This window comes from Coccidioides posadasii, chromosome 2, assembly GCF_018416015.2.
Source record: "Coccidioides posadasii str. Silveira chromosome 2, complete sequence".
Taxonomy (NCBI): domain Eukaryota; kingdom Fungi; phylum Ascomycota; class Eurotiomycetes; order Onygenales; family Onygenaceae; genus Coccidioides; species Coccidioides posadasii.
In genome coordinates, this window is record NC_089408.1 from 1,319,566 (window position 1) to 1,339,495 (window position 19,930).

The following is a 19,930-nucleotide window of genomic DNA, read 5'->3' on the forward strand; positions in this document are numbered from 1 at the left end:
GTTTATCATCATTTCTGTAGTAGCATATTACGAAATTATGTGTACTCCGGAAACTACGTTCCAAATACCCCGTACCTTTTCAGAAAATCAAAATCTGTACATGCATGTATGTACATAGGAAGGTTTTAAGCCGCACAAAGAGAACGGGTCACGCAATTCGGAATATAAGTCCTCGGTCGAGAAACTAACTCGGTCGGAACCGCACAACGAGGTATTTCTATATTCTCTATCCTAACAATATACAGACATCTATAACCTCGGAACGCACATTTCTTGAATCAGTATTCTAACCTTAAGCCTTCAAAAGGGCGCAAACATGAAAGATCTCCTTGGTTTCGACCACTTCCCTGCTCTGCAGAAAAATCGCCCAACTGCCCAACAATCATGCTCAGCCCTATCGAGAGTTGGCGTGATGTGGAGCATGGAGGACCAACGCCCCATTCCAACCTTAACTAACCGAGTAAACCAGCATGTGGGTGTGACGTCACCGGCCAACATCGAATATCGAGCTTTTGTGGACGGACGTGTTTCGTAGGCAAGGCTTACAGAGCATTGGAATTGCTGTCTCTAACTACGAGAGAGGATCGATGCAATGCACTATGCACGAAGATAGCTTCGCGAGGCCACCAATTCCCAGAAGGATATCTGACAGGAAGTGAATAGGCACAGTTGACCAGGGGATGGAAAACCAAGGGGCCGTGACGTCAAGCTAGGTCATGGGTCGTTGCAAGTTCCAAGTTTTTTTTTTTGGTTCTTCTGGATTTTCGTCTCTACCTTCTGGATGGATTATTACGAGAATATAACGAAGCTCGGGGAACTCTGCAAATTCTGTATTCGTGCGCAAAATCCGTTTGGCGGTTCTGACTTCGGTCAAAAAAACAGCCCGAGACTTTTTAAACTAAACTCTGGGCTTCCTCCCGACGCCGCAACTCAAGAAGATCCCCAAAGATGGCCAATTCGTACGTTTATGCAATGCATTCACTGCGGCCTCTTGAATATAAGGGTGATTCCGAAATGTAACTAACCGAGACCGAGTTTCTAGAAATCACTACGAAAACGACGATGTCCAATCCGAGCACGAGTCCGATATTGAGCAGCCAGAGCTTGAACAACAACCACAGGAGAAGCCTCGGCCGCCAGCGAGGCCGGGAAATAAACCCGAGTCTGGGCGAAAGCAGGCACAAAACAATAGCTTCCCAACCCGCCAAAAGCAGCCCGTCGTCCAGCAGCAACCGGCTCAACCATATCCTTATTACCACAACCTCCCTCCGAGAGCCGAGGGTTACAGACCTCCTGTGATCCGTGAATCACGGATCAAAGACCGACCATACTCCAAAGAGGCACGTGATAGCAGCATGAGCGTAAGAATTGAGCTCGATCTGGAAGTGGAAGTTGATCTGTATGCGCGGGTCAAGGGTGACGTTACGATCGGATTGATGTAAAACGGATACCGCCTAAAGCCCAAAGAAAGAGAATTTGCTTGATATTCGATCCCCCACTTTCTATGTTGTTTTTTTTGTCTCCTTGATGTATTTTTCACGATATTGAGCGATAGATACTTTGAGCAATGAAATTAGCCCACATTTCTGGAAACGAACTGTGGCCTCATGCGAACACGGCGCGTTTAGCTGTATCCTCGAAGCGAGACCATCCCCCCTCATGCAGATTTTTATTTTGTACAGGAGGCTAGATAATCAAAACCATCTCGGCAGTTCCGCTTTATTATCGTCATCGCCTCATCGCCTGCTCCTCGCGCTTGCGTCTTCGCTGTGGCTGCAATGGCGACTGAGAGAAGCAACTACACAACAAATGTAAACGTGTTGCATAGGGCGAAAGAAACCATCCATGCCCGAATGGATGAATTTTCGCCAGGGATCCGAAATTAATTTTTTTTCCCCCCCCAGCACAGCCACAGCCCTGCCATGCACGTTTAGTTAGTGGTTTTATGCAGGAAAGCCATGGCGATGTGACACTAGTGCGTATTTTGAAGCGCATGTCAGATTAACATCCTTGGCGCATTACTCCGTCCAACTCGATGCTGCCGTTGCAGCCACAATTACAAGGGTCTTTGCTGGCTTCGGAACTTCGAAGCGACAGGGCAGACGCTAAGCTTTACTCAAGGGGCTGGAAGCCAACCGGAGGGCGGGAGATCCGATCGGCGTTCCGGATTCTATTCCATTGACAGGGAGCAATAATTCTCCCGGCCGATGACTGCTTTGGGGGGAAGGGTGGAGTTTCAACCGTCTTCCGCCCACCGCGGGCTGGTAGGACGATTCCTTCGTTAAGCGAAATACGTTGGTTGACAGGATGTATTGCCATTAATTGTCTAGTGTTAATAGTGTAAGTCCTTTGTCAAGCTGCAAAGACTTCCTTCCCGGGGGACAGACCGTGTACAGAGTACTCCGGATCCTCGAAAACAACGTCATACATTCGATGGTGGCCATAAGTCCGTAATTATCGACCAGGAAGCCATCTCGAACGTCCTGGAACGCTCAACCCCCTTCTAGCCTACTTCCTAGCCAGGCTAGTGCAGTTGAATTGGCTGCGACCCGTGCGCCTTACATGCATCACTAGCGCAGTCTCATCCCGGCCGACAAAATTTTTTTTTTTTTTTTTTCTCCTGCTTCTCGACTCTTTTCCGTCAGATCTCCGGGTTGACCACGGCAATCCCTGAAGCATCCACTTCTGGAACTGCAGGTGCGACATGCATCCAAAACCACATGGGTGGGAAAGAAAAATTTTCTGCTTGCTGCGCAGCTCTGGTGACTATCTTTCCCCAATTTGTTGAAGACTCTGAAGGGATTCTGGACAACCTTAAATTCTTTTAAAAGGCTCCACTGAACCCCAGCTTCGGAGAACGGTGGGGCTTGGATGAAAGGGTTTCTCTTCTTTGCTATTCTTAGAATGCCATCCGGAATATTTTTTTTTTTTTTTTTTTTTTTTTTTTTTTGTTGAGACTCCACGGAGTTCATCACGACAGTTCATCAACCTCTTTGAAGATCTTCTCAATTTTTATTTGGACTACGGTCATTCTGGGGCTCCCAAGATGAAAATTTTTCCGAAGGTATGATAGAGTCCCGGTGACAAATAATTACTGTAGAGAGATACCAACAGCAACGCCGTCGGCGGAGGCCGGCGCCGACGTCTTTTTGCCCTCTCTCGACTTTCATATATATGATAGAGGTGGGTTCTAGCCACCTGGTTATTCCCCGGGCGGTAAGGGATCGGCGATTTTCGTCCATTCGTCTAATTCTTCCCTATCTTGCCAGTTCAACGTACATAATAGAAAAGGCATGTCTTTCAGTCTGCCGCGTCGGATAGGAAAGATACGATCCCGCCTCTTTTGCCAAGTCTTAAGATCGCAGGCACTCTCGCCTCCGATCAACTTTGAAATCATGTCTGGCTTGCATCCTGGGATGCATTGGTCTCCATTGATGCTGTTGTATTCGATCGGCAAGCGAGGGTGGATATCTTGATCTGATTCATGTATTCCTTTTTTTTTTAATTTTTTTTTTTAATCCTCGCCTTATCTTCCAGGTTGCGCCACAACAATCTCTTTCTCTCAACCAATAACCACCGCACCCAGCAACCTGGGGCCTAGACAGTCTGTGTGAGCTAAAAGCACCTTCCTGTTCGAATTTATCACACGTTGGGGAGCGTGGCAGAATTTTTTTTAGCCAATACACACGTCCGCTTCGACACCGCTCGACGAGAACGTACCAGTTCCCTGTGATCCATCAGCTGGGCTCGACGTGGCAATATTCCGGGAGGCCTGCTATATAAAAAGATTGGCTCATCTTCGGAGCAGACATTACGCGTCCGACGCCCTCGCCGCCTGAAAGGATGTTGATTTGTTGAGGAACAAGGTCTTCAGTCCTCTCTCGAGTGGCGCCGCCGCTTGATCCCATCCTTACATTAGATGTCAGCCAGCTGGGTGGAATCGGGATTCCTCAAAGGAAGAGATCCTCTCTTGTTGGGTCTTGGAAGCTCTTCCCATCTCTATTGGTTGGCATTGACCTGCTTTAATTTGCTGTACAGGCTCGGGCCTCCAAAGATACGGAGTCCAGAAGGCAGCTTCGAGCACATATTCCGTTCTCGGAACCGCGAATGATTGTTTTCGGAATTAAAGAGCATATTCCATTCGAGTCATTCACATACAGTTGCGTTGATATCTGCAGGTGCCTTGCTTCCTGGTCGGGGTTAGCTCTTGTTGGTGCGTTCGCTGAATGTGTATATTTATGTAAACCCCTGTACAGAGAAGAGACATACAGATAGAACATGCCCACTCTCCCATTCCTCTGACCCACATATCAATGATATCTTTTCCTTGTTCAAAAATATGGTCATTTTTATCCTTGAAATAAACACTCAGTTTATCTCCTCTTAGAAACAAATGGCAGCGAATCATAACATGGTTATAGGTCATGCTCATGCCCACCCTCTATGTACTCTGCAGGCATCTGCATAACCCAGGCTTCCAAGAATTCTTTTTTTTTTTTTTTTTTTTTTTTTTTTTTTTTTTTCCTATGTACGTTATTTTCCCCTATCACCCGGGAGAATTCTAGCGGGGCTACTGGTTAGTTCCGGATGCATTCCTGGATAGTTTCTGAGGAAATCTCTTCACTTAGACCAATCACTCCGTATTTTCTCATCGAATCGACATAAAGAGGATTTCTTGCTCCAAACTCGAATCACATTTCTCAAGCTAACCCTGGGGAGCTTCTCTCCCATCCCCGACGCCCGTTCCTAGACACCCTTGAGGCTGACATTAATTTAGAGTTTCAGGCTTGGTTTCGAGGCAGCTCTTCTGGAAGGAGTTTATCGCGGTCTAGCTCTTCGCCGGTGGAGCTTTTCAAGGCTACCACACCACCGTTTCTCCCTTTCATCTTGACATCTACGGAGTAGAACAGGTTCGAAGAAAGACTTCCCGTCTCCTCCTTTTCTTTTTTTTTTTTAAGTAACTGATCATCGCTCCTACTTAATGTCGTGGCCGATAAAAAGAACTTTCTAGACAGTCAGGTGAGCAGTAGCTGGTTGTGTACTTTGAAATAAACTAGATTTATTTTTTCTTTTTTTCTTTGAGTTATTTATTTTTTTTTATTTTTGAGTTTCCTTATGAGGTACTTCCGTCACCCGATCTGTCATCCGTCCCTATGTAACTAGTTGTTCCGCTGGGAGCCGGTGTTTGCTTTTCTGTATTTTGAGGCCCTTCAATGGCTCACGAGCCGGTCCAGCGCCCAAAAACACATATCCAGCCTAATACAGATAAAATACGCGACCACCAGTATAGGTCTTTCTCCGAAACTTCGTGGGCTGACTTTTTTGTTGCTGAATTGCCTAGCATAGTTAGGTCATACGAGCGTCACTGTTCATGTGACCGGGTTGAGTCGACAACCTAAATGCCGACGTTCAGCCGGTGGTGCGATATTGTGAGTCACAACACATTTTTATTGAGGATCTGGAAAATGCGGCTAAAGCAACATTTCAATGCTGTGGATAAGTGGGAGTTTGGAAGCGGCGTAGCTATGGCATATATGTTGTAACTGGGTGATTCACCTGCGCAACTAAAATAGCAACCTGTATAATCCATTGGGAAACAGGTAACTCGTCATGAAACAGCAAAGTGGCTTCAAGGAAGGAAAGTATGGAAAAATTGCTCACTCCGGGACACGCAAGCGACATTAGAAAGAATTGACACCACCACCCAAACTCAATCCTTCTGAGAAATGAGAGTCTTTCTAGATACTGTGACTATGTTCCCCTTCGACCAATGATCAACCTTCCTTGCCGTTCTCTGTGTTTCTCCGCGTCCCGAAAATTTTTGCGAAGCTACCCAAAAAGCTAGTCGAATGCCTTTTTTCTTGAGGAGGAACCCCATCTCGCTCATTCTTTCGACGTTTTACCAATTTTCGCGGGCTGCAAAGGCTCTGATTGCACGTTTCAAATGACGTTGTGGCAGGTCGCCCAGAAGTGCTTTGCGCACCAGAAAACAGGTGTAGCATTGACTGCGAGAACAAAGCTAGGTCATCGCCGTCCATGTTGGGATACGATGTGCTTCCCGAGTAGGTGGGGATGTATGTGGAATGCCGCGCCGGTTCTGTGCGGGGAGCCAGGTTCGCGTAAAACCTTGACTGCCTTTGTGGCTGCGTCTGTGGTTGCGGCTGTGGCGGTAACTGCTGTGGACTGGGCCCTTCTTGCACTTGGTATTGTTGTGGCAGCTGTTGATGTAGGTACGAGTATCGTAGCTGTCGAGGCGGTGACTTGGGCGGCGGCGGAGGGGGAGGCGGGCTCGGTGGTGGGCAAGAAATAGGGCTCGATCTGTTGGATCTGCCGTTGTAGAAACCACAGTTGCGACAAATAAATGAATTTCTTCGATTCGAATCCGATGGGCTCCCACAATTTTTGTTTTCGTTCGGCTCGTCATCCGGGCCTGTCGACGTGGAGGGCCAAGCGAACGGTTCCCCAAGCGGCGACACTGGTGATTCATCACGAACATATGGATCAAGACCAGAAGGATCCGCGCTGTTTGCCTTGCTTAGCACCTCTATGGTGCTAATATAAAGGCTTTGTTCAGGGGTAAACTGGGCCATTGTAAACAGTTGGAAGGGGGTGCAAGCCTCAAAGGAACAAATCAACTCCCGAAAGCGAAAGAAAAAGCACACAGAACTAATCACAAATCTTATCAAGAAGGAAAAGGGGCTCCAAAAGCCTATAAATAAAGTTGGGCACAGAACAGTCAAGGTTGACAGTAGCAGGAGCGCTCAAAAGAGATCCCCGCGCAATGCGAACGTCGCACTGAATGCATACCTGCTCTGGTACCTTAGGCTGTTATGGACATCTCGGCCCTTGTTCATTGTCAGATGGCAGCATTGACATAAGACTGTGTACGTATGTATTTGGAACCCTTTGACAGAAAGAAACCCGAAACCAGGAAGAAGAAAAAATATTAATGAATGAATGGGAAGACAAATCCCATTGACTCATGGTTGGAGGATGCACATTTTGAAATGCGGCTGCGCAGAGGATGCACGGCTGAGAGCAGTGGAAGATCCCTTTCTTTGTGTGTTTCACAGCAAGAGTTCGTGATCTCTAATGCACGGTTCTCTATCTGTGCCCCCGACGGCACGGCAACTCGCATTGGATGTACTGACCACCTCAAAGTCTGTAGCATAAGAGGCTTTCATTGTTATCAAATGCATGAAGCATCAGAAATCAGAGGACATCATCAAGCATCCATCATAATAAGTGGCTGTAAGACCTATTTTTGACAGATATAAAAGGGGTTGCTGTTGGGCGGTGCATGTGGTTTTGCCCTCGTCGGCTTGGATGGCCACGGAGTTGGTGTCACGTCAAACCTTAGTCAGCAGCTGAGTGCAGTTGCCGATAACACAGCCATTGATTCTGCCACGCGAAGCACATTCATTAACGCGCGACAGCGCTACTTGGAATGTCGAGAAGGTATACTCTGCGTAAAGTTTATAATACCAGAGATGAGTTGAATTTCAAAGCATATCATATTCTTTTTTTTTTAAGAAAAAAACTGTGCTTTGACAGAATCATTTGTCAGCGGAGCTGTAGACTCCAGGTGAAAATTCACCAGTTACATGAACGGAAGACACATTATGATACACATGACTCCTCGACCTTCCGACCTCCCAAAGAATAAAGTAGAAACCCAGTAATATGCCCGTTAAAGAAAAGCGAAGAACACCACAAAAGCCCCAGTCATTGTCGTAAGAAAAGGAAGCGTTTAACCACCGAAACCATAGAGAGTGCCTAAAAAACATCGAGTTAGCGGCAGGAAACCTAAGCCAGCGAGAATGTTGCTCTCGGGAAGACTCACGTCCTTGACGTTTCAAGGCATAAACAACGTCCAAAGATGTGACGGTCTTTCTCTTGGCGTGCTCAGTGTATGTGACGGCATCGCGAATGACTCCCTCGAGGAAGGTCTTCAGGACAGATCGAGTCTCTTCATAGATCACTATTGGAGAGTGGTTAGCATTTTATGTGAGCATGCTCGGTGGTTTCGGGGACAAGACATACTGGCTGAGATACGCTTGACACCGCCACGGCGGGCAAGACGACGGATAGCAGGCTTTGTGATTCCTTGAATGTTGTCACGAAGAATCTTTCTGTGACGCTTGGCACCACCCTTTCCAAGACCCTTGCCACCTTTTCCGCCTGTTGAGAAACGCGTAAGTCACTTTGGCCATATCGAGGGATTAGGCGCGGAGCAATATGTAGAACTTACGTCCAGTCATTTTGAGATGTGTGAAGAATTGAGTTTGTTCTTTAAAGAGTAACTTGGTTTCGAGATCAAAAGATCAGGTTGAAACTGTTTTGGGAGATGGCGTAGATAACCGTGTGGGGAAAAAAGAGGGAGGGAAATGCAGCAGGAGAAGTCGGGAAGAGCGATATTTCAATGCTGGTGAAGCCGAACAGCTGATGCCGGCGATCACGACTGCTGCATCAGGATCCCAGCCAATCAGCGGGCTGAGACTGCTCGGCAGGGACGCTAACCGGCTTGGTGCGATCCAGCCAATCAGAACCTCGGATCACGGTACATAGATCAGCCAGAACACCGCAACTGATCTCGACGAACAGCGGTTTGCAAGCGAGATCTTTGTGAATCAGTTGATTCTCTGGGGCAGGTACGGTCTTGAGGGCCAGTGAACTTTGCATGATCCGCGTTGTGTGGTGTGCGAGCGCAAAGGATCAGATGTACGGCTTTTGGGCGGTTGTGGTGCGGAAGGCGGTGAGCGTAGAGTCTGATGTTCCCCCAGCGAAAACCGGGCCGGCAGAACCAGGCTTATCGCACGCTGCTTTCCAGCACTTTTTTCTGATCAGAAGAATACGGCGCTAATAGGCCAATCTTAGCGTCTGCCAGCTTTCACTCTTTTTTTGGTTTCAACGCACACACCAGGATCACCCGCCCCTCTGGCTCGCCACTACAAATACCTTCCCCCCACCCAATTTCCTCTCTCTTTCTTACAACCTTCCACTCTCCAACATCCACCACTCTCAACCAACCGTCGATTTCCATCACCACACCATATTTCCATCGACCTTTTATTACTCATCAACTTCCTTTCAACTGTCTGAAGCTCATTACAATGGCTAGAACCAAGCAGACTGCCCGTAAGTATCCTACCTCACCGTCGCTTCACCTCGCCGTCGCTCGGGTCTCGCGTTCCTACGCGTCCACACCCACTTCACCAGCAAACACGCAAGTCGCATCGTACCTTTCAAACATTCGCTTACACTCGAATAGGTAAATCTACCGGTGGCAAGGCCCCGCGTAAGCAAATCGCAGCCAAGGCTGCTCGTAAGGCTGCCCCATCTACCGGTGGTGTCAAGAAGCCTCACCGCTACAAGCCTGGTATGTACCTGACCTCAACTTTCTCTTTTTAACCATCGATCGATAACTTACAAATCCATCAACAGGTACCGTCGCTCTCCGTGAAATCCGTCGCTACCAGAAGTCTACCGAGCTCTTGATCCGCAAGCTTCCCTTCCAGCGATTGGTCCGTGAAATTGCTCAAGACTTCAAGTCCGACCTTCGCTTCCAGTCTTCTGCCATCGGTGCTCTTCAGGAATCCGTTGAGGCCTACCTCGTCTCCCTCTTCGAAGATACCAACCTTTGCGCCATCCACGCCAAGCGTGTCACCATCCAGTCCAAGGACATCCAACTTGCTCGTCGTCTGCGCGGTGAACGTTCGTAAACTGCTTTAGCCGGTTTGGCTTATCTTTTTCTTTGCATGTTCATAACTGTTTACGACTGGCGAGACATGATGGTTTCTTTTCAACTGGGGTTTTTCAATTTGGGTTTGCTTTTTAATCTCGTGGACATGGGGACTGGGATGGTCTGAGGCGTCTTTTGTTGTACATTATCATCTCGATTGCAAAATTGCTCCGGCTCTATCCCTTCTATCATGGGACAGACTTAGATCTATCAATTAATACTTCTAAGTCTCTTAACGTCTTACTATCTTCGATGCTGTGACTCACTATCAATTGTAACTTGTCCTGGAAGCCATAGACGATACTCCATACTTGTATTAAGATGCAGGTTGTATCATTTTACACATAATTACTCCATATGGGAATAACTTTCATAGTCATTTGCGTGTGCTCGGGAGAACGTGATTTGGTTGAGGGATGGTGCAAGGTGGCCGTTTTGTCCGGGGGTTGGCGATAAGGATATTTATCACCGAGATAAAAGTCAACCCACCGCCGAGAACCGAGACGGGCGAGATGGCGAACATCTCCGCGATCCGGAGTTCTTTATCGATATTCTGAGAACATGACAGCATCCTTTAACGGGGTAGGCTTCCCGTATCTTTCTTGCTTGTCTATATTCGTTTCCTTAGCACCTGGTTCTCTCTTCAGTCCCCTAACCATTTTCGGCCTGTCGCCCTGTGCCCCACCTTGTCACTCTCGTGTCTGATTCACACATTTATTTTTCCTTCGGCAATTTGTAGGCCGTCTTCGCGACTTTCCTTCTGCTACCCACCCGATGGTGACGCTTCGTTGACTCATTCTTGTGCTCCAGTTTTATATACTTGTGAGAATTTGACTGTGTGCGTTGTGACTCAAGAGGACCCTGCTACGTTTATATTTTCCTTCCCTGTCGGCGCAGTCAGCCGGAGGGCCCGGGGAAATAGGGTAGACACAATCCGACCACGCCGTATATGACAGCATGAAACTCATCGCTAAAGGCGGATTGTCCGTCTCGGCCGCGGTTAGACGACAGACGACTCGTCGATCAGCACTATTACGTCGGAACAAATCGACCGCTGCTAACAATGAACCTCCCTTGTCCCAACCAACGTCACCGGCTAAAGGCGCGGGCACCGTAAAGCCTTCGCCGGGCAGTCCGGCTTCACAGCCGCATCCTCACACTTCTGCGACCGCATCTGCTGGAGGACCAGTCCCCTCAGTGCCGGAATCGCCTTCGCGTTCGGTGCATCAGATTATAAAGGCTAGTCCGCTTGGGAAGGCGGCGCGATGGTATAGCCGTGAGCAGTATAAGCGGCCGTACTGGACGCAGATGTGGAGTACTCTTGTTATATACCTCTGCGCCGATCTCTGCGCACAGTTGGTGGTGTCTGGTGGAGAGGCTTCAGAGACTAATGAAAAGGAGGATGACAAGGGAGCCGTGCCTTCGAGTCAGGATGCACGAGACGAGATCACGGGTCTCTGGTCGGGATACGATCCTCTGAGAACTGCGAGACATCTGACAGTTGGCGCTGTTGCAGCTATACCTGTCTATAGATGGTATGGTCTTCGACGTGTTTGTAATATCAAATCTGGACATTGAGAGAGCTAACAGTCAATGATTTGCAGGTTCATGTTCCTCCACCGCAATTTCAATTATTCCTCCAAAGCCCTCTCAATCCTCACCAAAGTCGCCGTGTCGCAAACTGTTTTCACACCTACTTTCAATACATATTTCTTCACCATGCAATCGCTCCTCTCCGGGGCGACTCTCGAAGATACCTGGGAGCGAGTTAAGAAAGCTGTACCGAACAGTGTCATGAATAGTGTCAAACTATGGCCTGGCGTCACCGCTTTCTTGTTCCTTTACGTGGAGCCACAGTTCCGCAGCATCGTTTCTGGTGTCGTCGCCGTCGGTTGGCAAACTTATCTGAGCTGGCTGAACCAAAAGGCTGCGAAAGAAGTTAGACAGGCTGCTTCTTTGGAGAAAGTGGAACTCCTTGAAGGCACCAGCACTCGGAAAAGCGCAATCCTTTAAACCTTGTAGAGAAGTGTCCGTCGAAGAGATCTTGACTTTTCGCTTCATATGCATATTTGGGCTTTGTTTTCTGTCATAGATTCTGTCGGTTGGTAGCCTAGGCTGGGCCTGATAGAGCCGACTTTTATTGTTGATACCCTGGTGATCTCTCACCATCTAGATGTCTAGATTTCTTTGGTTTACTCTCTATATAGCTCAAGACCGCATTGATTTTATAAATGGTCACTATCTAAGATTTATAAACGGTTCTACTACTCGTGTGCTCCTTTCGGGCAATCCCGTGCTAGCATTACATAGTTGAAACCTACGATTTTCGTTAAACGAGCTTTATGTCATGGCGCGGGCCGAAAGGCAAGCAAGCGGCCCCAGAAACGCCAACTAGCTTTCAACTCATTTCTTCCCTTTGGACACCCCTCGACCTTTTCTAGGTCTTAACCCATCAAATAACTGCCATATGAGGTGAACACGGCTCCTCACACCCCCTCCAAAATCGTCGCAGGCATGCCCTGCTGTTCGCCACGCGAAGCCGCCCATGGTTCCGAGGTATCTGGCGACGACGCGAAGTACGGCGCGTACCACAGTGATTACGGCACTGATTTCACGTCAGAAGAAGAAGAAATTTTGATCGGACTAGTGGATAAATTCGTGGAGACACAGGGCAGCGACCCGGGTGGTGCCGCGACTAGCGGTTTAATACTCCAGAGCGCGACAGCGTTTGAGTCGGCATCTGCAGCGATACCGGATATAGAAGACCATGTCTATGTCTCTGGTTTGCAGATCAGCGAGGACCAGGGTGGAGGGGAGCTCAGTCCGACTCTCCAGGCGATCTTGGAAGTTTGGGAGACATTGTCTGACTACGGGATCGAAGACATTGCCGGCTGCAAGGGTGGTGAGTTCCTACCTTTGTTCTTGTAGATGCACTTACATCAGGAGATCGCCCATTGCTTTATAAATTGTGGACAAATTATGCTACTATTTTGTGAGACTGGCTGACATCTGACTTTTAAGCGTCTAGTCGAGCATCCAGATTCCGCGCATCGCCCGGAGAAAGAGCGCCTACAAGATGAACAAACAAGCCAGCAGCAGGCTGCTGAAGCGATCACGAATGGAGATTCGAAGCCGAAGCCGAATACCACCAATATAGACAATAGGTCACCTTTAGAGCGATTCCGCAAGGCACCTATGAAAGGTCTCTCCGTCACAGACCTGATCTCCCCGGCCTGGTGTGAGCTACAGTACTGGTATACCCTGACAAAACATGGACGCAAGATTCAGACACCGGCAATGAAGCAAGGGAGTGCAATGCATAAAAAACTGGAGGAAGAGGTCCATGTCACCGTTCCAGTAGAGGTGCTAACGAGGGAAGATGGGTGGGCTTTGAGAATATGGAATGTGATACAGGGCTTGCAGTCGCTGAGAACAACTGGAACGACAAGAGAACTGCAAGTATGGGGTGTTATTGATGGCGAAATAGTAACTGGCATCATTGACGAGCTTTCCTACGAATGCCCTGATCCTGATCTCGAAGCAGCTTCGGATCCAGGATCGATAGAAGTACGATCAGCAACATCTTTAACCCCTGAAGGAAAGTCTTTATCGAATTATTTGCTGTCTGCTGCTGGAGGTGGTAAAACACTCTCAGAGTTCGCATCAACAAAGACTAGTTGGACTGGAGGAGTAGTCCCTGCGCCGTCGACAACAGGGAAAAAGATATACATCACAGATATCAAAACGAGGCGCTCTTCTGCAAAACCGCCAACTGTATCAAGCATAGCGTTTCGACCTACCCTTATACAGCTTCATCTATATTATCATATGCTCACCAGACTCATAACTAGCGACGATATCACAATCGATGCGATAGCTTCGCGACACCGCTTGAAAACCGACCAACCTTTTTCCGATGTTTTTATTGCTCAGGTGGGCAGTCTCAACGATGGCTTTCTGGACATCAACTCGTCGCCACAATCAAATCCAGACAGCGATCAAACGACTCCCTCGTCGAATGAGCAAGATTCCGTCTCCATCCTTCTAAAACACAATTCGCTCTCGAGTCTCTGGTCCCTTATGAAAGAGCACTTCCACCTTACATTCCTGCCCAAACCACAAATACCTGAAATACCCAATGTCCCGGGTGAAGAGAACGCCAACGACAATAAAATTTCCCCACCTACCCTCCTATCGCCCCTTCTAACAGCAGAGTACATCTCTTCGACGTCCGATCCATCGAAACCCATGGAATACATTGGTAGCAGATCGTTCTTCTTCGACGCCAACGACTTATATCCTTATCTAGCTGACGGCATGCGTTTCTGGCGAGGAGGTAGATCAGCGAAAGGTGTTGGCATGGTAGAAGCGTGGAAGTGTCGGATCTGTGAGTTTAGGGACGAATGCGAGTGGAGAGAAGCGAAGGAGAAGGAAATTATAGGAAAAGGAAAGGGAAAAAAGCAAGCGAAAGAAAAAGATGAAGTCAACGAAATAAATGATCAAGGCCAATAAGTTGGGTTTTTGTTATGCCTTGGAAAGATTTATTGAATGTCGCTTGGAAATTAGTGGACTTAGATCTTGGTTTAAACGACCTTTCAAGCACATATATAAAGGAAAGATCTACGTGGAGTATTTAGTTTTACTATTTCTTGTAGTTTTGTTCATTATTCAAAAGGGTCTTTGAAATGATCGGTAGCCGCATGAAATGCAAGCGTTCAAGCATTTTGGGAACAATACGTAAAAATTTTCGGTCTAAACTAATATTATAGAGAGGATATATGTATCCAAATCCCGAGTGTCTTGAAGCTTTATAAATCCAAGGAAAAACAAGAATTACGGCTGTCAGCCTCGGTTGTCGGTGCCCGGATTCATGACTGCAGCCTGAGGAATAAGGCGTTAGTTCCAAATAATGCTAGAAATTCTAGAAGAATTTTGCGAAGAATAGCAGATGACGAGGTGAAGGCTTACTCTTGCGTCTTGGTAGACAGGCGTAATTCCGGTCCAGAGCTCGAACTGAATGATAAACGTCAGACATTTGCTCAGATCCAATTTGGAACTTCGGGACATTAATTTACCTGATGTACTCCTTGTCCAACCAATGCCTCCAAGCCAGGAATTGTCGACCAACCAGAGTCGCTAGCCAATTGGCTCAAGGGCGTAATATCGGGTTTATAGGCCATCTCCAGTAAAATTCTTTTTGCTGGCACCTCTCCTTTCGCAGACAGCTCAGAATCAACGCGAGCTGCATTTTCAAATAGGCGACACAAAACTTCTCTCATGCTGGGGTCAATCGGCCGATCTCCTGGGATAGTGCCAATTGCCACCATAGGGAGATTTTCTAAGGATGTTGCGTCCTTGAGAACCTGGACACTATATTTCTCGGGGAAAGTCGACGCCATTTCAGCCACTTTGGCTTCTGAGCGGCCAATGAGGTAGATGGGAGAGTAACTCATACTGTAGAGAGCGTGGATAGCTGCCCGGGCAGTGCCGCCACCACCAATTACGAGGCCAGGCACAGCAGTGTCAGCGAACGATGGTGAGATTGCTTTGCCGTGACGTAGGCATCGGACCATACCCTGCCAGTCGGTATTATAGCCAATAAGGCGTGGATAACCCGTCATATCACCTGGGCCACGTGGGATAGGCACGATGGTGTTAACGGCTCCGATCACTTGGGCTTCTGGCGAAATTTCATCAAGTAATGGCATGATGTCGAGCTTAAGAGGGATCGTGACGGAAGCACCCCCAAAATCAGGGGCGTGGATAAATTCCCTGACATCTTCCACATTGTCTGTTTCCAGACGGCTATAGGCATGGGGCAGGCCGACTTGTGCAAACAAGGCGTTGTGCATTGCGGGCGACCTGGACGCGGAAACGGGTTTTCCAAAGATTGCAAACTTCCTTGGTTCAATTTCACCCATTAATGACAACCCTTTTCTGATATCTTGTGCGGAAAGCTGGCCGGGTGCTGCTTTGAAAGGAAGTTTTGGATGAGACACGGGTGTCATAAAACCGTTCAGGATACGACTGAGCCTACCCTTTTCCCCCATATTGATAGCAATCACAGGTATTTCATGCGCATCTTGTGCCCAGGTCTTAAATTTTCTGAGAGCAATATTGTCGTCTAAACATTTAGCGACTCCAACCAGCTTTATGATATCTCCATATTGCAATGCCTTGTTGTAGAACTGACCCCAGGATCCGTTAGCCCAGGATAGACTGCCAGAAACGTCATGGTGGGAAGCAATAATCTTGGAAAAGCCCTTCATCTCAGTCACAGCGCGGAGGATGTGCTCGGGGAATGTAACTTCGAGGTCAACAAACTCTGATCCCATACGCACAGCAAGCCGATAGAGATCCAGAGCTGCATCATGTGCATCATCAGGGAAACGGCCACCTTGGCTTTTGGTTCGGATAGTAAACACAAGCGGAAGAGATACGCGACTACGAAGCATTGATATCTGTTCAGCAACGTAGTCGACAGACGGAATATCGTTGGCAGAAGATGGGTCCACAAGCAAATCGACACGTAACTCTACAGCATCCGAGCCCAGGGTAACATCGCGCAATATCTCCGCAGAAGGGCGCAGATCAGGAAGCGTCAAGGAAACGAAAAAAGACTGTGGCTTCTTCTTCAAAAGAGAAAGGTGGTCAACCTCCCCAGTAATGACCCTTAAGAAACGCGAGAAGCTTTCTAGAGCCCTGCCCATCTCGTCTTGAGTGCTTTGCTGGCTGTAAAACTGGAAGTTGCTGCATTGCTGGTACCAAGGCTTTCGACGAAGCCACACGCCCATCATATCCTCAACATAGGCTGGTCGTGTCTTGTCGATCTTTAAGAAATCCATGACCTCTTTAATATCTCGCATAAGCAGAAGAACGTTTCCATTGGCTTTATGATATTGCACGAGAAGGTCACGGCCCTCTTGAGTTTCGACAATCCCACCTCCGCAAGCGAACACATATCCTGTTGGTTTCTCGCGTATGACTTTCTGCAAGAGTGCCAGTTCTGCTTCCCTGAAACCTTCCCAGCCTCGCTCTTTGATAATTTCCGGGATTGTCTTGCCAATGGTGCTTTCAAGTTCCACATCGAGGTCAATGAATGGGCGCTTCAAAGCCTTAGCTGCCCAAAGTCCGCTTGTTGTCTTCCCGGCACCTCGCATTCCAATAATGAAAATTGATGCTGCAGGCTTTTCAGCTTTTTGTTTCGTAGATGATTTTAATTCAACACCTTCGAGTTTGGCTTTGAAAAGCTGTGCCAAGGTATCCCACCAGCCAGGCCAAGTTTTTCCTACACATTCTTTTTCAAGGATGAGGGTGGGTTTGGGCGCTGTTAAAGAGAGAACACTGAAGCTCATTGCTACACGGTGGTCATCGTAGCAATGGACTCCGTGCGGAGGCTGCAACAACGTAGAGCGATCAATACCATCAATTTCTAGGCCGTCATCGTGCTCTCGACAAATAACTCCGAATTTTGCCAGCTCATCCTTCATCGCTCTAATTCGGTTGCATTCCTTAACCCGTTGATTTGCAATGCCGAAAATTCTGGTTGTACGATTTGGACTTCCCGTTGCAACGGCAGCAAGTACTGAGGCGGTCAGGAAAGCATCCGTCATAGGCTCCATATCGACGTTTGGCAATGGCTTGAGGACTCCATCCTTGGGCGCAGTAACGGTAGTCGAATATTCAGATTGACTGACCTCACACCCCATAGGTCTCAAAACATCTACTGCAAACCGCGCATCTCCCTGTAAGGACTTGGATCCAATGTTGGGAATCGTACATGTAGTACCAGTAATTGCAGCGACGGCGAGGGGATATGTTGCCGAACTTGCATCACTTTCGATAATATATTCTGCTGGATTCACATATTTGCCTTGAGGAATGTGATATGTATGTTCTTCAGTGGTTGAACGCTTTACATCGATCCCAAATGATCGCATCATAGCGGTTGTCATATCGATGTATTGTTGTGAAATTGGCTTACCGCCGACAAGCTTCAGAGTTACCGGCTCTTTCGCATAAGGGGCGCACATCAGCAAAGACGACACGTACTGAGAGGATATTTTAGCAGCGAGACTGATTTCTCCTCCTGCAAACCCCCCTGAAGCGTCGATTTTTAGGGGAAGGCATCCATTGGTCTCCAAGTATTCGACGCCTGCACCATTGGCCCTCAAGGAGTCAACAAGGGCACCAATTGGCCGTTGCTTCATTCGTGCATTTCCTGTAAGAACGGTGGAACTAACAGTGCCGTTGTTGGCAAGAGTTGCAACCGTGGTGAGGAATCTCGACGCCGTCCCAGCATTGCCCAAGTATAGCTCTTCAGGGCTAGCTTTTAAAGTACCCCCATTACCATGAACAACAAGGACCTCACCTTCTTCCTCCCAGGAGAATGTTGCGGCTCCCAGGCGCTCTAGCGCATTGAGCATGACTTCCGTGTCATCTGAATGCAGAAGGTTCTTGATGCGACAGGTACCGGAACCGAGAGCGGCCAAAACAAGAGCTCTGTTTGAAATACTTTTCGATCCTGGAGGGGTGCAAGTGACTTGCAGGGATTTGGGAACACCGGGGGAGACCTCAATGCTTGGTGCGAGCACGATTTTGATATCTTCATTCGATACAACACTCGCTTGCTGCTCATGAGTACGACCGATGGCGGATAAGAGAACAACTTTTTTCTTTGGGCCAGCGTTTTTCTTATCGACAGCCATAAATGCGAGGAGCTGGTCAACGCTACAATGTTTTCCGGCACTTAGTCGCCTTATTCGTGAATCCTTTAGAGATGTTGGTAGTCCGTAACTTGCCAAACATTTAACAAGACGAGGCACTGCAACGTTCTTCAAAAGTCCGAGATGTCGAGCCAATTCGGCCTCTTTGACCATGCCTATAGCGACACATTCCCCATGAAGGATCTGTGGCGCGAGTATGCCTTCGATAGCATGTCCAATGGAATGGCCAAAGTTGAGAAGGTTGCGCAGACCGCCCTCTCTTTCGTCTTTAGACACGACATCGGCTTTGAATCTTGCAGATGCTAAAATTGTTAACTTCAAAATCTCTTGAATCCCACCAAACCGTGGACGCTCTGGAGTGTTTTCCGACTTCACTGCTGAAAGGATAGCATCCGCATTCTTTTCTAAAGCCGCAAAGTCTTCTTCGCTGGATATGGCAGCAGTCTATCAGTCGGTTAGTGCATGCGATATTGCTTGAAATAAAAGGTCGCGCAACATGCCTTGATCACTTCAGCCATCCCATTGATGAATTCTCTCTCTGGCAGTGTGTTCAAAAATTCCATATCTAGATAAATTTTTTGTGGCTGCCAAATCGCACCAATCAAGTTTTTTCCGTGAGGTGTATCAATCGCAGTCTTGCCACCGATTGACGAATCCACCATGGCCAGCAATGTTGTAGGCACTTGGACGAAGCGGACTCCACGCATGTATGTCGCTGCTACGTAGCCGATTAGATCGCCAATCACTCCCCCACCAAGAGCAATTATGACAGTGTCGCGACCACATGGTGGCTGGCGACTCAGCATCCAGTCTTCGATGTCTGCCTTTGTCTGACGAGACTTTGACAACTCTCCGGGAGGAATAGCGTAAGTGAGAAGGCGTGGTTTGGGGGTTAGACCCGACGCTGCATTTTCAAAAGCTGCTTGAAAGCTTGGAACGTATAAAGGAGTCAGGGTGGTATCGGAGATGAGAATATATGTCGAAGAGGAGCAATTGGTGAGCAAGTCATCGGCCACATGACGCTTCCAAATGCCAAAGTCGGCGACGATGCTATCGCGACCGAGGATTTTGATGGTTGTAGGGGCGGCCATTGTGAGATGACCACCGATGTAGAACACTGGAGTCGACGGACCTTTCGATGCGTATCTATTTCTGAAATTACAAAAAATAATAATAATTTAGCCAATTAATGAACTTCGAGCTTTTTGTGAAGTCTGAGCAAACCTCAATATCAGCTTTTCCAGATAGCTCGCTCAAGCTTTCATAGTGCCGCAGCAACTATGTAGTTTAAAGCTGGAAAGCAAACCACAAAGGGTGGGGCAAGCTCTCCCAAGAAGGCCAATTGGTTTTAATTCACCAGTAGGAAAGGTTCGACTGAGAGCAGAGTGAGAGATTCACCCAGAGTCAATCCCCAGAAACCTTTCAGTTTAGCTGGGGAATTGCCCGCCGCATGAGTCAAAAG

At 47.9% G+C, this 19,930-nt stretch overlaps 7 protein-coding genes across 7 annotated transcripts; 4 read left to right on the forward strand and 3 right to left on the reverse strand.

Moving 5' to 3' along the window:
* Positions 1-948: 948 nt before the first annotated feature.
* On the forward strand, positions 949-1,442 carry D8B26_002949 (uncharacterized protein; the record flags this gene model as incomplete). Its single annotated transcript, XM_066123999.1, has 2 exons — positions 949-959; positions 1,043-1,442. 2 exons carry the CDS (start codon positions 949-951, stop codon positions 1,440-1,442), a joined length of 411 nt encoding a protein of 136 aa, XP_065980074.1.
* A 4,332-nt stretch (positions 1,443-5,774) lies between these two features.
* D8B26_002950 (uncharacterized protein) lies at positions 5,775-6,590 on the reverse strand (the record flags this gene model as incomplete). Its single annotated transcript, XM_003068752.1, has 1 exon — positions 5,775-6,590. One exon carries the CDS (start codon positions 6,588-6,590, stop codon positions 5,775-5,777), a length of 816 nt encoding a protein of 271 aa, XP_003068798.1.
* A 950-nt stretch (positions 6,591-7,540) lies between these two features.
* On the reverse strand, positions 7,541-8,416 carry HHF1_2 (Histone H4). The gene is made up of 4 exons (XM_003068751.2): positions 8,252-8,416; positions 8,044-8,181; positions 7,844-7,981; positions 7,541-7,776 (listed from the first exon to the last, which is right to left on the reverse strand). Exons 1-4 carry the CDS (start codon positions 8,259-8,261, stop codon positions 7,751-7,753), a joined length of 312 nt encoding a protein of 103 aa, XP_003068797.1. The 5' UTR covers positions 8,262-8,416; the 3' UTR covers positions 7,541-7,750.
* A 542-nt stretch (positions 8,417-8,958) lies between these two features.
* HHT1 (histone H3.1) lies at positions 8,959-9,970 on the forward strand. Its single transcript, XM_003068750.2, has 3 exons — positions 8,959-9,138; positions 9,272-9,379; positions 9,445-9,970. Exons 1-3 carry the CDS (start codon positions 9,114-9,116, stop codon positions 9,720-9,722), a joined length of 411 nt encoding a protein of 136 aa, XP_003068796.1. The 5' UTR covers positions 8,959-9,113; the 3' UTR covers positions 9,723-9,970.
* Positions 9,971-10,699: 729 nt separating this feature from the next.
* D8B26_002953 (uncharacterized protein) lies at positions 10,700-11,755 on the forward strand (the record flags this gene model as incomplete). The annotated part of the gene is made up of 2 exons (XM_003068749.1): positions 10,700-11,277; positions 11,347-11,755. 2 exons carry the CDS (start codon positions 10,700-10,702, stop codon positions 11,753-11,755), a joined length of 987 nt encoding a protein of 328 aa, XP_003068795.1.
* A 441-nt stretch (positions 11,756-12,196) lies between these two features.
* D8B26_002954 (uncharacterized protein) lies at positions 12,197-14,372 on the forward strand. The gene is made up of 2 exons (XM_003068748.2): positions 12,197-12,644; positions 12,771-14,372. The coding sequence occupies exons 1-2, from the start codon at positions 12,257-12,259 to the stop codon at positions 14,252-14,254; spliced, it is 1,872 nt and encodes a 623-aa protein (XP_003068794.2). The 5' UTR covers positions 12,197-12,256; the 3' UTR covers positions 14,255-14,372.
* Positions 14,373-14,437: 65 nt separating this feature from the next.
* Positions 14,438-19,884, reverse strand: ARO1 (3-dehydroquinate dehydratase (3-dehydroquinase)). Its single transcript, XM_066124000.1, has 5 exons — positions 19,693-19,884; positions 18,969-19,620; positions 14,818-18,912; positions 14,711-14,755; positions 14,438-14,623 (listed from the first exon to the last, which is right to left on the reverse strand). The coding sequence occupies exons 2-5, from the start codon at positions 19,557-19,559 to the stop codon at positions 14,585-14,587; spliced, it is 4,770 nt and encodes a 1,589-aa protein (XP_065980075.1). The 5' UTR covers positions 19,560-19,620; positions 19,693-19,884; the 3' UTR covers positions 14,438-14,584.
* Positions 19,885-19,930: the final 46 nt, after the last annotated feature.

Excerpts from the sequence above, each read along its gene's own strand:
- HHF1_2 (XM_003068751.2), bottom strand. Across the intron at positions 7,982-8,043 it reads TGTCAAGCGTATCTCAGCCA|TGATCTATGAAGAGACTCGA; the intron begins GTATGTCTTGTC and ends ACTCTCCAATAG. Across the intron at positions 7,777-7,843 it reads TGCCTTGAAACGTCAAGGAC|GCACTCTCTATGGTTTCGGT; the intron begins GTGAGTCTTCCC and ends GATGTTTTTTAG.
- HHT1 (XM_003068750.2), top strand. The coding sequence starts at position 9,114 with ATGGCTAGAACCAAGCAGACTGCCC. Across the intron at positions 9,139-9,271 it reads TAGAACCAAGCAGACTGCCC|GTAAATCTACCGGTGGCAAG; the intron begins GTAAGTATCCTA and ends ACACTCGAATAG. Across the intron at positions 9,380-9,444 it reads GCCTCACCGCTACAAGCCTG|GTACCGTCGCTCTCCGTGAA; the intron begins GTATGTACCTGA and ends ATCCATCAACAG.
- D8B26_002954 (XM_003068748.2), top strand. The coding sequence starts at position 12,257 with ATGCCCTGCTGTTCGCCACGCGAAGCCGCCCATGGTTCCGAGGTATCT. Across the intron at positions 12,645-12,770 it reads CATTGCCGGCTGCAAGGGTG|TCGAGCATCCAGATTCCGCG; the intron begins GTGAGTTCCTAC and ends TTAAGCGTCTAG.
- ARO1 (XM_066124000.1), bottom strand. The coding sequence starts at position 19,559 with ATGGCCGCCCCTACAACCATCAAAATCCTCGGTCGCGATAGCATCGTC. Across the intron at positions 18,913-18,968 it reads GGATGGCTGAAGTGATCAAG|ACTGCTGCCATATCCAGCGA; the intron begins GCATGTTGCGCG and ends ACCGACTGATAG. Across the intron at positions 14,756-14,817 it reads TTGGACAAGGAGTACATCAG|TTCGAGCTCTGGACCGGAAT; the intron begins GTAAATTAATGT and ends TTTATCATTCAG.